Source organism: Symphalangus syndactylus, chromosome 3, assembly GCF_028878055.3.
Source record: "Symphalangus syndactylus isolate Jambi chromosome 3, NHGRI_mSymSyn1-v2.1_pri, whole genome shotgun sequence".
Taxonomy (NCBI): Eukaryota; Metazoa; Chordata; class Mammalia; order Primates; family Hylobatidae; genus Symphalangus; species Symphalangus syndactylus.
In genome coordinates, this window is record NC_072425.2 from 38,048,813 (window position 1) to 38,064,918 (window position 16,106).

A 16,106-nucleotide genomic window follows, 5' to 3' on the forward strand; every position below is an offset into this window, starting at 1 on the left:
TTCTGAGTAAGTTTAGTAGTATGTGGTTATATTTCTGACGAACAATGTTTTTGTTGGCATGAGAACAGGGAGATGCGTTAGTTGACTAAGTTCCCAGGACATGGAAAGCCTATACTTGAAATGTTTTCATCTCTGGCACAAAGGATGATAGTAGCCACAAAACTATGGCTAATTCAAAAAGTCACAGAAATCCCAGGCAGGTTGGTATCTTGGGAAGCGTCTATCATATGACCTTTGAGTTCAGAGTGGTGTTAATATTGGAGGGTTGCCCTTTGCCACTGAGGCAGAGTCTTAACATTTAATCCCTGTAGATTTCCAGGTAATAACAAAAGATTCGGGGTCTTCAATGCCACTTTGCTCCACTAAAGTTGCAGACCTCTTAAGTCTTTACAGTAGAAATATAGAAACGTAGTAAGTGTTAAAATGAACTTTAGGCCAAATTTTGATGGAGAGATGCTGATGTCAAAAAGAGAAGGTTAGTTAGTATCTGGTCAGATAATTTTGAGACCAGCAGAACCCATTAAAAATTATAGTTAAGCCATTAAAATTATGTCTTACATTGCATGTGCTATAAACGATGTAAATTTTTGTACTTTATAATTAATTATTCACCTGGGAGTCTCCATTTCATGATTGTCATTTTTAAAGAAACCATGTCGTCGTTTTTTCTTTCAATCTGATTGCAACTGGAACCTGTGTGGAAGGGCTGATGCCCTAGCAACTAACTGGATCCTCTTAAAGGTTGAATTTTATGTCTGACCTATTTAGAGATCTGAAAAGCTTCTCTTCAAAAATAAAGCATCCCAGATCTTAATTTTTAGTTGTCAAGCATTGCTGCAGCCAAGGTTAAATGAGTTGATAGACTCAACATAATTCCTAGAGAAGGTTTTCCTTTTAAGCTTAAATGTAATTCATGCACAAATATTTTTAAAACTTTATCTAATACCTTACATTTCATATATGAATCTAATAATATATTTAGGTCAAGTTACATTTTTAAATGACATCTAGGAGTATTCCATATGTTAAATATAAAGGCTCAGAATGACATTTATTAAAGACTGGATTAATCTCATGGGTATTGCTGTTTAATTATTCCCCCCAATCATCTCATCTATGGCATGGGTTAGTGAAGTATCATTCATGGGCTTTCCCTTTGTTTTTGTACATAAAATTTTATTGGAACACAGCCATGTTGTTTGTTTACATATTGTCTATGGCGACTTTCATGTTACAGTGGCAGAGTTAAGTAATTGTGACAGAGACTGCATAACCTACGGTGCTGAAGATATTTTCTGTCTGGCCCTTTTTATAGAAAAAAATTGCCAATAAGCTGACACAGAAAGACAAATACTGCACATTCTTATGCCCTATGTAGAAGCTAGAAAAGTTGATCTCATAGAAGTAGCAAGTAGAATAGTGGTTACTAGAGACTGGGATGGGCATTAGGGTGGTAAATAGATACAAAATTACAGCTGGATAGGAGAAACAAGTTCTAGAATTTTACAGCAGCTAAAGATAACTAGAATAAACAACAACTGATTGTATATTTACTAACAGTTTAAAGAGCAGATTTTGAATGTTTCCAACACAAAGAAATGATAAATGTTTGAGGTGATGGAAATGCTAATGACCCTAATTTAATCATTACACATCATATGCATGTATCAAATTATCACACTGTATGCCACAAATATGTGTAATTATTATATGTCAATTTAAATTTTTTTAAAGGAAAAAGTTTGCCAATCTCTAATGTTTAGAAAAACTGAGTCTCACCAAATGAGTCTCTTCTAACCAACATATTGTTTTAAAAGTCTGATGGGAAAAGTTTTCAGGAAGAATAGAAAGCTCTACTCATTGACAAGTTTTGTTGGTCAGTTTATCGCTATATCATCTTTGAATCTGAATTTAACTGCAACCAAACACTGTATATTGACAGAGACACAGAGAACAAATTAGCCCACTCTAAGATCAGTAATTGTGTGCACTTGCTTCAAGAAGCAACTCTGCTAACAGCTGACCATACTAGAAATGTTCATTTCTCCAGCTCCATCATACTTTCTATATCATTCTGAGGGACAGAAGGGTTTATACCCTGTCCCAACCTTCAGCTTCCCACCTATACAGAAGGTCTCATCATGCAGGGAACAATGACAATATTTAAAACGCTCTTTGTCAAGGAAGATCTTTTTATCTTGGCAGAGAAATTGTGTCAGAGAATTAATGTTAGAGCATTCTCTAAGGTTTCATCTTCAGATTGTCTTTTGACCTGCCTCTTAAATGGAAATGAAATAAACTCATCCTGTGTAATTTTGTTAGTGGAGTTAAAATGTATTTGAGGACCCAGTACAATTAACAGAACTGAAAACTGTGATGCCTCCAAGATATCACTAGTCCATGAAAAGAATGAGTATTTAATAAGTACTTACCTAACTGTCCATATTGGAATATTAGGGGACAGAAAGAATAGCATATCTGCAAGTACTAATACCGCACCAGGAAGAGTAATAAGAGTATGTTTGGGGCCAATGAAAATCAATCCTTAAAGGAAGTGAAAGTCATGGACTAGTAGAGAGAAGCAGACAGGAAAGAAATCCACCTAACCTCCCAGCAGAGCTTACTGAAAGTGAGTAGAAGTGCAAAGGAAGACATTAAATGCTTAGGGTGGTTAAGTAGAGAGATGGTAGGAATGTCAGTATTTGCTAGTGACGCCACTGTGCAATGGAGAAAGCATGACTAAATGGTGAACTTTGGATGCAATGCTGAAGACTTTGATATGACAGACAATAAGTACATGTGTTTCCTTGATGAGAAATGTCTTGATAAAAATAGTGTTTGTCAAATATTATTCTAGAGTTTAGGGCAGAAAAACCAATAGAAATTTATTAAAAAATCAGTACAAAAGGAAATTGCCAAGCTCTTTGCAACATTTTTCTATTAATTCATAATATCACAGACTTCTTTTTTGGGAGGACTATATCAAGTTCTATATTATAAATGGAGGTGTATTGTGTTTTCTCTGGGTTGCTAACTAAGGCACCAGCCAAAAAAAAAAAAAAACCACAAACAAGCAAAACAAAACTATGTTACCATCATTCACCTTATTCATTTTGCACCTGGTCTGATTTTTGTTTTTGTCCTAAATGCATCATAGTAACTATTTTCTAAAGCAGGCAATTCCATAGCATAACTGCATAGATAGATGAAACAAAATAACTTATTAGTCCCCGGGAGAAACTAGAGGGAGGAAAAAGATGGAATGTCACACTGGCTTGACTTCTTATAAAACACATAGTTGAATTTTAAGTTACATATCCATTGCCCATGCCCTGTGTAGCTTCTCAGACCTAAAACAAATCTCATAGCTAAACTACGCTGTCCTAGTTTCTTTGTTATTTTACAGCTGTGCCTATATGTGTATTTTTCTGTACTGAAAGCAGAGACTTGGAAATAGCCGGATAAAAGCCAGTCCTGTGTTGTATATGGCAGGAGAAGGAACATAGTAAACACAAACACAGCAGAGCATTTCCCTTTGTTGACAACCTTATTGTTTCCCCTTAATGCATTGTTTAGAATAGCAATTACATGTCATTGCCCATTATCTTACACACAAAACCAACACCATAGAGCCGTTGCTTTTCTTTCCAACAACTGATCATCATGAATATATAGAGGAATCGTGTGCTGGTGAAACATGTCAAGACTGACAGCTCAGAGCCCAAGAGCAGGGCTGAGGCACAGAACATGTGTGTGGCCAGGCAGCTGGAGTGAAATCTCCCCTCTACCTTCTCATTTTTGCTTTCTCCGCTTTCCTCCCTCCTCTGGGTTGGGAGAGAGAGCAGCTTAGAAAGAACCTCCCTTTTCAGGCTGTTTCCCTCTGCCAGAGAAGACTGGCTCACTCTCAAGACGGCAAGCATTTGACCACTGCAAATAACAGGAGCATGTCAACTTGTTTTATTCACATCCCTCACTAGGGAATCAGAAAGCCAAAGACACACTGGTGATTTCCCTGGTTTTATGGATCTTGACTCCCCCCAGGCCTGCAACACATTTTTGGTTGGTGTGTTCACATTGTCCTGGCATCTGCAGTGTGGGAAACCTTAACTGTGAGCCAGTAGCCCCACAGCTTCTCTCTATTAAAATGTGCAATTGGATTTCACATGTGTGTTTCAAACACCATTCAAGGCATAATTTACAGGCTACTATCTAGCCCCACAGATGTTTTTCCATCCTGTAGACTTAGATGTTTCTAGGAATCCACCATCCGGCTCCTTAGCAAAGTCTTCCTACTTTGGACCTGCTCAGCCATTCTTGGCCATGCAAAACTATACAAAATCTATAGTAAGGACTCAAGAAAATATTTACTGAATGAACAACTATTAACTACTCTTTCCACAGAATTATTCATTCATGTGAACAGCCTTCTTTTTGTTTACGTCATCTAATCAGCTTTTACGTCATCAAATTAAACTAATCACTGCTGATCCATTAATATAGGTCATTTATATACATTAAAAACAGTACAGGCCCAATGACTTTTGTGTAGGGCTCACTAAATAGTTACCACGCAGAGCTTTCAGTTACTATGTTCTTTCATAAGGAGAAAAATAAGAATCCCTTTTATATATTACAAATTATTTCCCTGTGGCTAAACAAAAACAGACTATCTATGTTATAGAGAGATCTACTCAATATCACTTTCACATATTTCTGTGACATCCACCCCTCCCCAAAGTCCATCCTCCAAGAATCTGAGATCACTCCACAAATAGATTAGGCCTGAGGCTTAGGGTTATGGTTAGCTCAAATGTAAGCGCTAATAGTATCATCTAAACAGTTGATTTTAAGTTGCCGGAGGGCCAGAAAAATACTATACTCATTTCTGATTCTTCCGTGCATAGTACAGCCCTCAGGAGAGAGTACAGGCTCAAGAACATAACTGAACTCGACCCTTCTTAGTCTATGCAGAGGATGATGATTCACGCCATGGGTGGGTTTAAAGGACTCCCTTGACCTCTGACTGAGACCCACCTTTCAGGAAGAAACACAAAGAGAAAAGAAGGTATGACGTTGAGAAAAATGTCCCAGACAAAGCCTTTGCTAGCAATGGCAGTGAGATGAATGTGTTTCATCCAAACAGCTCCACAAATGTAGCTTCCATGTCAGATGAAAACAATTAATTAAAAATCACATTAATACAGATCTTACAATTTGGGTCAAGTTAGATTTTGCCCTTCTGGTTGCAATATACCAACTTTCCTGGTGAATAGAATATTTCAGGTGAAAAAGGGACATTTTTTTTTTTTTACCCTTCCACAGGTACTCTCACCCAGCCCTAGATGTGTGACTCTAAATTTTCCCAGAAGAAAAAAAAAAAACACCACAGGCTTCCTTCCACATTTTAAACTACTACACAGTAGCTAAGGAGATTGTCTGGTCACTTCATTACAAGTCGTAGCCATCACAACAAGCCTTCTTTGTTAAACAGAAGTCCTTTAAGGCAGGGACACCAGTAAGGAGCTATAGTGTTGAACACTATAAATGATTTGCAAAGGAACGACCACCAAGCTTCAAAAGTTTTTTAAAAAGCAGCTTTTCATCTTAGGACTTACCATTTCATTTCCTCCTACAGGTGTCTGCTCACAGACCTCATGCATAAAGATTACTCATTTACTCTTTTGATAACCTGAGAATTAGACCATGTTGACAAGTTGGGCTGTCAGATCATCAGGTTATCTGAAGAGTCTCTCGTTTTAGACACATGCATTAAAAATAACCAAAATTCGTACTTGTTATAAATGGTCCCAAAGGCCAGAATTGCAACCAAAGGATGAAAAGTACAGAAATAAAATGGCCTTTTATTAAATTCCTACTATGTGTCAGAGGCTGTATTAGGTATTTTATAGGTGTGCACCCTTTCTCACTAATCTCTGAATAGGCTGAGGTAGATATCACTATCCAATTTTACATATGGGTACAAGAAGCTAAGATTGCCCAGGGAAACGTGACCACCATTGAGAGAAGTAGATTCAAAGCCAGGCTTTTGTTCTGCTTTCTTTCCAGTCCACTAAGCTCCTCCCAAGAATGTAACAGTAGATCTTGGGAGACAGTCATTCCTTGACCTGCGAAGTACTCAAGCTGATGGTAGCTAACTGGCTCCCGCAGAAGGGATTCAAGAATTAGAAGGGGTTGGAAGAGAGCAGGTCTACCTCGAAGAATCTGCAGACTTCCTCTACTTCTCTTCTAAGTAGCTGATTCTGCAATCATTTGAGGTGAGATGAGAAATCAAACAGGTCTGCTTCCTGGTCTTATAAAAACAATAAACTATCCCTTTGCTTACTATGCCGTATCTGCAGGCCCCAAGGTCTGGACTCTCTTTCTCTTCCCTACAGCTTTGGTCACGCTGCTAGCGAGGAGACCCTCTCCCTGGCTTCCTGTATTTCTTCTGAAACTCCAAAACTAAACAGTAAAACTCTCCTCCCAACTCATGCCTCCTTAGCATCCTTCAGCTGTAAGAAATCCCTATGTCACCCCTAAGATATCACGTGGCTTAGTCAGACACACTTCCCCACTCATTCACCCTTTGCATTCCTACTCTGAATTTTGTGTCATTAATGTACATACCTGTCACCCCAAACACTTCACAGCACATCTTTTTTAGAACAAGACAGGATATAAATAAAAACAAACAAATTGGCCTGGTACTCCATTCGCTTTCTTGCTTGAAACCACAGTGGAATGATCGAAAACTAATCCATCCCACTCGACAGGCTCTTTCCACCAGCAACACTCCCATGAGCGCTGACTTCCATTTTCATCACGGCGTCACACAGATGCTCAACAAGTTCATTTCCGCTTCCCACTCCAACTTCTACACCATTTAAACCTTTTCACATTTCTTCCTTCACTTGAACCACCATGTTTTCACATAAGATTTTCCTCTAAAAAAATGATTGGCAATGAATCCCAGCCCACCTCAACCCTGAGTGGTTAATTCCAGCTTGGAAGCCCATTTTTACCATTGGAGTCTTCCACTTCTTCAGCCGGGGTAGCTTTTTGGGAGGAGTGGTGGGAGTGTGAGGAGAGGAGACTGACGATCCGTGGCCTGGGGAGGGTCAGGGCTTTTCCGTGGACCTTGAGGGAGTGTTCCTTCAGCTGGCTGATTGTCATGGTGGAGAATGAGCACCAAGAACACTTGTAGGCATGCTCACCTGGAAGAGGATGGTGACAAGAAATAGAACAAGAAAAAGAGGGGAGAAGGGTATAAGGCCGGGATGGAAACAAGATAACTCAGTTAACTCATACTAGAGAAGCGCTTCTCAAGCTTCATGTTCTATGAACGAACCTCACAGACCAACAACCTGCCACAACCACAGTGCTCCTTTGGAGTTGAAATTCTTCCATGAGCTCCAGAATCTAGTGAACTGGTCCTTTTTCGTTTTGGGCTCTGCTTACAGGAGTGAAGCTATGAATTAATTCCCCAATAAGAAGTGAAACCCAACTGCCCAGGATACCTCCTTTAGAAAAATTTCCAATCCCTTTCCCTCCCTCTCTACACTAGAAATGACCATGTCAGTTTTCATTCAAGGTTGCCTTTTTGTCAGTCCCAGAAAATAATATGCTTAATTATTATTCCAAAGATCTATTAGTGGCTTTTTAATCACAAAGTCATTCAGTGCAAGCTCTGTTGTGCTATTCTATTCTGTACTTCCTTGCTAACTATACACGTTCTCATCCCACATATATATATTTTTGGACCAGTTCATAAACCTCAGCATAGAACTCCATTTCCTTATCTAGTCAATAGCACAGAAATGGGTAAAAATTAGTCATTTCTCTAAGGAAGAGAGCTGTATATGTAAACATGGGGGTTTAGGGGGTACAGTGTGTGTGTATGTATGTGTGTTTATCTCCAATATTCTTCAATAAAGACTGCCTCTCAGTAAAAATAAGCACTATTTTTAAAATTAATTTTATGCCACTGAAATACAACACAGATCACCATGACCAAATTAAGTTAGAGTGTGATTTACCTTCGCTGTATATTACCTGTTAAATTAATTACATTTTAAGAACTAAGAGTGTGAAGTGGGCATGCTTAAATTGTTGGACATATATACACTGGTAAGATCAATTCAGAAAGCCATTTTGCTTTTAAGAACAATAGACTTAGAAATGCTCATGTTTCCAACCTAGTAACTCCATTTCAAAGAGTAATAAGAAGATATCCTTTAATAAATATAAAGCTTTACTTAGAAATATACATCATTTATGCTTGAAAAAGGTATGAAATAACCTAAATTTACAACCATAAGAAAACGATTAAGTCAATCTGGGCATATCCTATTGATGATTTATTTTACTCAATTAAAATAAATTCTTGGAGTTTATAATAACATAAAAATAAAAGTAAATACAAAGGCTAAATATATATATTCAATTGCATTAGAATTACAACCGTTAAAAATAATTATAGAGAAAATGACTGAAAGGAAATATATGAAATGTGAACAACAGTGGTGTTTAGGTAACAAGATTATGAATGACCGCATTTCTTCTTTCATTTCCAAACTTTCTCTAACGAACATGTATTTTTAAAATTAATTTTTAAGGTGACATTTAAAAGTCAGAGACGAAAGAAGAGAAAACAGAATCATAAAGTTTTGTGGACCAGTAAAAATGAACAGAGTTGTGGTCTAAGGATTAAAAGTAAGAAAAACAGGTATTGGAAGATCATTCTTTGCCCCTGCTTTTCCGAGATTATTATTTTCCTGCCACCATGAAAATTACTAAATGGGTTCACATGTGAAGTGAGTATAGCATCCAAGTTCTGTAATTAAGCCTTCCTCTCACCACTGATGACCCTCAGAGCTTGCATTTCCAAAGAAGTCTTTTTTTTTTTTTTTTTTTTTTTTGAGACGGAGTCTCGCTCTGTCGCTCAGGCTGGAGTGCAGTGGTGCGATCTCGGCTCACTGCAAGCTCCGCCTCCCGGGTTCACGCCATTCTCCTGCCTCAGCCTCTCCGAGTAGCTGGGACTACAGGCGCCCGCCACAGCGCCTGGCTATTTTTTTTGTGTGTTTTTAGTAGAGACGGGGTTTCACCGTGGTCTCGATCTCCTGACCTCGTGATCTGCCCGCCTCGGCCTCCCAAAGTGCTGGGATTACAAGCGTGAGCCACCGCGCCCGGCCCCAAAGAAGTCTTGAAGAAACCCACATAAAAACTTGAATTGCCCAACATCACAAAGTACAAGGAAGGACAGAAGTTCAAAAAAGTCAGAGGACCCAACCGGGAACACCAGTCAGTTGTATCTCTTTAGGAGTTAGATGACAATGCTGTGTATGATGTTTACTAATATATGTATAACAATATATAGAATACTACTGCCCTCTTTATTCTATTTTTTCATTTTTTTTTTAATGCAAGCTTGGTTACGTGAACCTTGCTGGTGGCTGCGAGCTGCACGACCTGAGAGAGAATTCAAATCCAGATGTTTGGGTTAGCACACATTGCCTTTTCTTCTTTAAAATAAAATAAAATAATCCATCTAGAACAGACAAGATGAGTCAAGAGTCTTTTAGAAAATGTACTGGCTTTTTCCAAGCCAAGTCCCACTCAGTCGCTCAAAGCAATGTCATGGAGGCCAAGGTTCCAAGGCATGTCAAGAACTGAATTACATTGCTCCCAATCTCTCTTACTGGATGCTCTCTTCTTGCCAGCCAGTGAGTACAGGGAGGCCAGTTTGCTGGGTCAGCTCCAAGAGCAGACACTTCAGCTTAATACGCTGGCATCAGTGTGCAGGCTCTGATGCTCTCTTCAAGTCTTTCCCATAGGCCGAATCATCTCTTCTCAGCTCTCGCTGGTACAAGTGCTTTTGACAAGGCTAAGGCCTGTGGGCAAAACTCACCAGGATAGTGTCCCAGCTGGATAATTTACAATATACACAAGTTAGAAAAGAGTGATTTGAACCCCAAAGCCACTCACTTCAAGAACTTTAGTAGAAATTTCCCAGAGACAGAAAAATACAAAAAGATACAGAGAAGCCCCTATAGCTAATTTCCCTGTCCCATTCCTTACTCCTAGTGGAGTTTGGGACAACTGGGAGCCCTGGGTAATCTTACTGCATTAAGTCAGTTCAACAAAATCCGACACTCAGAAGACAGTGAAGAGACATGGTCCTGTTTACACAGAGTATGAGGAGCTGGCAAAAATGAAGGACCCAGGTTCTGAGCGGTTCTCACAACACTGTTCAAAGTGTGACCAAGGGTCACAAGGATGTGACACAATGCCTCCCCTTTAGGACGACTGTAGGACTAAAGAAGATGATGCATATAACATGCTAGTGCACAGCCTGGTGGGTAAGGGATGTTCTTGACACATCAGACGTCAACAACAGTGGTCTTCGGATAAGATTATAGATGACTGTATTTCTTCTTTCATTTCCAATTTTTTCTAATGATTAATGAGATGGAACAACAATATGATAGAGACCAGCACAGCTCCTGGACACTCACAACCCGAAGTCATTTTCTATCTTATGTATGGAAACGTATCTGAGGGTATCTCTTGAAAAATCTCACATATCTTGAGTTCCCTTTGCCCTTTCTAACTTCCTTAAGTTGGTAACTTTATTTTAGCTGGAAAGTCTTTTTAGTAGATACAACAATTCTTGGCAATGGAATTAGAAAGTAGAGGCAATTTAGAAATTTCTGTAAAAATCACCAACAGTCTAATTCTAACTTGTTAGTAGCACGAACGAACTAACCATAACAGGGGTGACATAGGCTTTGTATTATTTTGGATTTAGGTGATTTTGTTTAACTTTTACTTTTTTCTTTATTTTTTCTTTACTAGGTGAAAATAAAACTGAATATACATCCATCCCAACAATAAGGCATCTCAAGTGTAAGGCAGGACAGTATTTAACTCCATAAAGACCATCAGGTTTCAAACTCAGAGAGTGCTAAAGAACTTGTGCATCATCAGTGCACAACTCACCAGCATGAGCTTTGAGTATATGTGTTTTCAGCCGGCTGTTATAGGAGGACTTGAAGGAGCAGAGTTTGCATCGGAATGGTTTATGGTGTCCGTGGTGGGTTTGCATATGGCGATCCAAACTTGATGTAGAAGGAAAACAAAAAGAAAAACAACAAAATTAAAAATTGCATAGAGGATTTGCTCATTGCCTTTTTTCCAGGAATTCTACTTCTAGGTCGTTCAAAGTCCTTTTGTTTACTTTCCAATAATGGCGTTTATCAATTTAATTAATTAATTTTCAAGAGTTGTACCTACTCTAAGAGGACAGGAAGCCAAAGGAAAACATCAAGAGATTTATTTTGGATTTAGAGATATGGCAGTGGTAACAGGTCATGGTAAGAATCTTTATTGTCCCTTCTTAGAGCTCTGATCATTGGAAGAGTGTATCTAAAGAGAGGGTACAATATGGGTGAATTCAAGTTTCCTGCCAAGCCAGTGAGAGTGCCTATCAATTAGTCCTCTAACTTATTCAAATAACAGAATGGGAATTAGAGAAATTTAGCATTTGAAAAGAGCTGACTTTCTTTTTGAATTCTAATTCTACTTTCATTGTGAACACTAGAGTGAGGAAGGGAGGTTTCGAAGTGGCTGACCTTCTTGCAATGGGCTGTCTTGTTGCCAGGGTCTATATTAATATGGAGGCATAGTGCACGCATGTTTAAAGGAGTCACATGGTCAAAAGGCTGTACATCCCTTCTGATACACACAGCCATGTTTGCTGTAAGTCTTCCAGAAGCAATTTACAAGGGAGCTATTTAATTACAACGAACCCCTAGTACTTCATAATAATTATTAGCCTAAAAAATAATAAATCTACCGAACAAGGTGTGGGAAGAAGTTCTAATTTGTATCAGTACTCCAGAGAACTAAATTCCATTCTAAATGCCTCATGTGGGAACGGTACTGCTTACCATTTCAACATATAATGCTCTCCTGAGCTCCAAAGCAACATTTTCAATTGCCCCTGGACAGCTCCCTCTGGGTGTCCTTTAGTTATCTTTAACTCAACCTGTTCTAAACAAACCCATCAGAGAGTTTTCTACAAAACAAATTCTCTTCTTCATTTCCTTGTTTCTATAAATGGCACTAACCTCTCTCCCAGTTGAGTAAACTGAAAACCTAGGTGCCATTTGTATTTTACTTTGTCCCTCATCCCATGCATTAAGTCAATTTTTCCAAGTAAGGCAAATCCATTCCTTCAATCATTCCCAAACTTCTTGAACTAGCTACTATTGTTGCTTCTTAATTCCTTGTCCCCAGCCCCCATGTTTTTTTTTTTTTTTCATCTCAAGAGCACACGCTATGGAGTCAGGCTACCTGGGATAAATCCCAGCCATTACATATAGGCTATGTGTCCTTGGGCAAATTACTTAATTTTTCTAGGCTTTACTTTTCTTATTCATAAGATGATAATAATGGGGCCATACCTTATAGGAGTGTTTTGAGAATGAAATTAAGTAATATTTAAAGGCACTTAGTACAGTGCCTGGTATACAGTGAGATGCAATAAATGTTAGCAATTATAATTATTTTACTAATTTGACTCTTCCTTTTACCAGCAATTTAAATTATGAAATACTATTTCCTGGCATTTAAAACTCCAAATACGGTCTCCTTTAAAGTATTTAGACCTTATCTTTCACTATTCCTTTACATGTAACTTAAGGATTAGTCAAACTGAACCCCCAGCTAGGGCCCCAGTCAGCTTCATGGTCTCCTCCCTCAGCTTTTCCTCTACATCTTATGTCCTTTCCAAACTATTCAAGTCCTATTTTCCTACTTTAAGACTTGACCCAAATGCTCCTTACACCATAAAACCTTCCTGACTCTTCCAAAGTTGATGTAACATTTCCCTTCTTTGACACATCATAGTATTTTACTGATATTTTCAAAGACGTGCTTTATTTTGCTGAGTCAGTGGGGTTTTTTTTTTTTTTTTTTTAACTTCATAAACCAACCCTTGACCCTAAATTCTCTTGGCCACAGACTATGGCCTGTGTCTTTATACTTCCCAAAAGCACAGTACCTAGGACAGGATATATTAATGTATTCACAATTATTTACTGAAGTTCCACTGTGTGTCAGACAATGTGATAGATGCTGTTCAATAAATACTTCTTGAATTGAAGTATTTCAAGTTTTGTGCCAATGTATGGATCTGATGACAAAGATTAGATATTAGGCTCTGTATAATAATAAAGTGTTTACAACCCATCCTAACCTCTGTGAAAACACCACCTCCTTCTTCTGTTCAACAACCACTAACTGGCCCTGTTATCTTCTGTAAGAAGCAAATAGTCCATCATTTATTTCATTAAAAAAATTGTTTTAAAAAGCATGTCAGTCTTAGTCACCTTTATCCAAGACTGTCCAAACGCATTATTGAATATTTATCACTCTTTTATACAGCTGAAAGAGAAAGGCAACAAAAAGTTGTTCTTAAAACCACCCCTCTTTCCGTGGCCCCAAAAAGCCTTACACACCTATTCCATATTTACACTTCCAAAGCTGTGACGAGTAATGGGAAGCTCCCTCTCCTCAATCTCCCTGTATGTCAAGCAACTCTTTGGCATCCATGAACTTCTTTACCTTTCAAGATCTTTTGAAAAATTGCAAGCAATGTTTCTTTGGTCACATGGGTTAATAGCCCTAATTTTACCTCGTTAGCAACTCAGTTTTCCAAATGGACTTTACTTCCTCAAACAATGACTAGATTTTGGCTCAATGTTTGACAGATGAATCAGGAGACTCATCTACTCTCCATAGCTGCATTTTTCCTTTGGGTAAATCATAGCAATTCCTCTAATTCTCATTTTTAAAATGCCTGCATTTGCCAAATCTAACGCCATCTATCAATCTCCTATTCTCAGCCCCATTTTACAGAAAAGGTGACTGAGGCTCCAGGTAACACAGCAGCAGGTGTGAACCATGAGTGGGGCCTTCTTACTCATCCAAGCTTCTCCCAATAACCACTAGTGACCCCCCAATAGCACTTACTTGTGCCTGAAAGCAGAAACAAACGAGCAATACTGGCAGCTGTACTTGTCCTCACGGGTAAACATGGCCAGGGCCAGGTGGCTCCTCTCATGAGAACGCAGCCCCTGCATGGACATCAGGACTCTGTCACATTGACTGCAATGGTATCCCCCCGGCCGGGTTTCATCCTCCAACATTCCATCAAGCAAGCAGTGTTCACCATCCACCCGGCCCACCAGGGCGCCACTGGCGTCTTTGGCTGCTTCCAATTCATCCAGGAACAAGTGGGCAGGGTCATCCGCCTCCTGCTAAGAGAACCACACACACACACATGCCCCACCAACAAAATAAATATCCATCATCATTGCCCCCAGCTTTCTTTTGCTCCCTTCATTCTCCCAAACTCAACAGCACTTCTTGTCAAAGCTTCCTCCCCTGCCTCTCCAGCTACCCCTAGAGGGGAGAGCAAGCCCAACTGCCATTCTTCATGCAGTGGAGGTGATTTTAGGACAACATACCCGGACACAGGTTGCTACTGTCTGCGAAATGTGAACAAGGGCTTCTCCCACTCTGAAGACACTTCACTCACTTCTTCCCCATCTTAAAAGAAAATTCAAACTGCAACCCCATCTAAGATGACACAAAGTTGGGCTAGGGTTGTGGCTCACAGAAAAGAGAGGAAGGAAGGAAGGAGGGAAGAGAAAGAAAAGCAAAGTAGTATGGTCATTGAGGAGCCTTGGGCCATTATCTGGAAAGGAAGCAAAGCAAAAGATCCTGCTGTCTGCCCCCTACCCTGTAGATGGTGACTTCACTCTATGACTGGAGACTGCTGCATAATCAATTCAAAAAATCAAGGAGCAGCCTAGTTTTAAGTCACCTGTTTTTTGAGATAGCTCCTTGGGTTACTGATTACACAGGAAAAGCCCTTCTGTCTCTCTCACATGATCCCAGGAAACGAGCCTGGGACACACCGCAGTGGTGTATGAAAGAAGCCGACTGCTGATATCCCTGGGTTGCCACTGTTCTGCCAAAAGACAGAAAGCTTCAGTCTTCAATGAAGAAAAGTAGAGACTTTATCTTCATGTTAAATTGGCAAAATAGGATGTAAGCTCAAGAAGGGCAGATGACAAAAATATATTTGCATGTACCCACAGAGAAAGGGCAGAACCCTGAAATGACTTCTGTTTTAATAAATAATAGGGCTTAGCAATATCCTGGAAGACCGGGATGGTGGCTTGGATATTGACGTGGTGGCTGCTATTAGGATTATGATGTTCAAAACAGGTGGCCTAATAAAAGTCAGAGGGAAAAGGGAAGACACTTGTCAGCATCATATGGGTTGTCAGCATCATATGGGAGATGGGATGGAGGAGACAAACCAAGGCTTTCCGGGTCAATTGTGACTTGAATGCTTTTAGTTTTAATGTCTCTTGCAGTCCCCAGAGGACCCAGGATAAGAAGACAAAGAGATTCTCCTAGGCTCTCTGCATCCTCAGCCAGATGAGAACAGTAAGAAGTGAGGAAGAAAGAGGAGCAGAAGATGATGGGAACAGAACCCACTTGATTCCTCTCAAGAGCTCGGGCAACTTGGAAGAACGAAGAGCTAATGGCACTAAACGCAGAATAGAAGGACGACCCGAAGCCTCCTAGACCGAGAATCCTGGACCTTCTGTTGCCACCAAACTATCCGCGTGGAAGGAAACCAGATCGAAACTCGACCTTTCCCTGAACAGAAAGATGAGGAAGGTCCAACCTGCAAAGAAATCAAAACAAGCCAAACCAATCCAAGCATAATTCAGGAATGCCCACATTCTGAGATGCTCTTTCCTGAGCTGCTTTAGGCAATGGGGTTAATAAGTAACTCGAATCGCTCACACACAAGAATGCTCATCCAGACCTTCCAGTTCTCACCTTCACAGCAGCTGACACAGCTGGGACATTGCCATACTGGACGTGCTTTCGGAGGTGATTGCAGATGGCTCGGAGCGTTGGGTGCACTTCCACACAGAATTTACATTTGTAGCCCACCACTTTCCTCTCCTTGATCTTTGGCACCTCTTCTAAGTGACCAAAAGGCTGGTAAAATACATTGG

At 39.7% G+C, this 16,106-nt stretch overlaps 1 protein-coding gene across 10 annotated transcripts in view; it reads right to left on the reverse strand.

The window, feature by feature from the left end:
- The window catches only part of ZNF462 (zinc finger protein 462), a 152,641-nt gene that overhangs the window by 68,401 nt on the left and 68,134 nt on the right, over positions 1-16,106 (reverse strand). For 6 of the 10 annotated variants that reach the window (XM_063636156.1, XM_055271582.2, XM_055271583.2 and 3 more), the window contains 4 exons: positions 15,925-16,089; positions 14,035-14,321; positions 10,999-11,117; positions 7,023-7,214 (listed from right to left, as the gene is read on the reverse strand). In XM_063636156.1, the coding sequence (XP_063492226.1) occupies positions 7,023-7,214; positions 10,999-11,117; positions 14,035-14,321; positions 15,925-16,089 (763 nt within the window). The remainder of the gene's footprint in view (positions 1-7,022; positions 7,215-10,998; positions 11,118-14,034; positions 14,322-15,924; positions 16,090-16,106) is intronic. The other 4 variants (XM_055271585.2, XM_055271588.2, XM_063636157.1 and 1 more) reach the window with 2 other exon arrangements.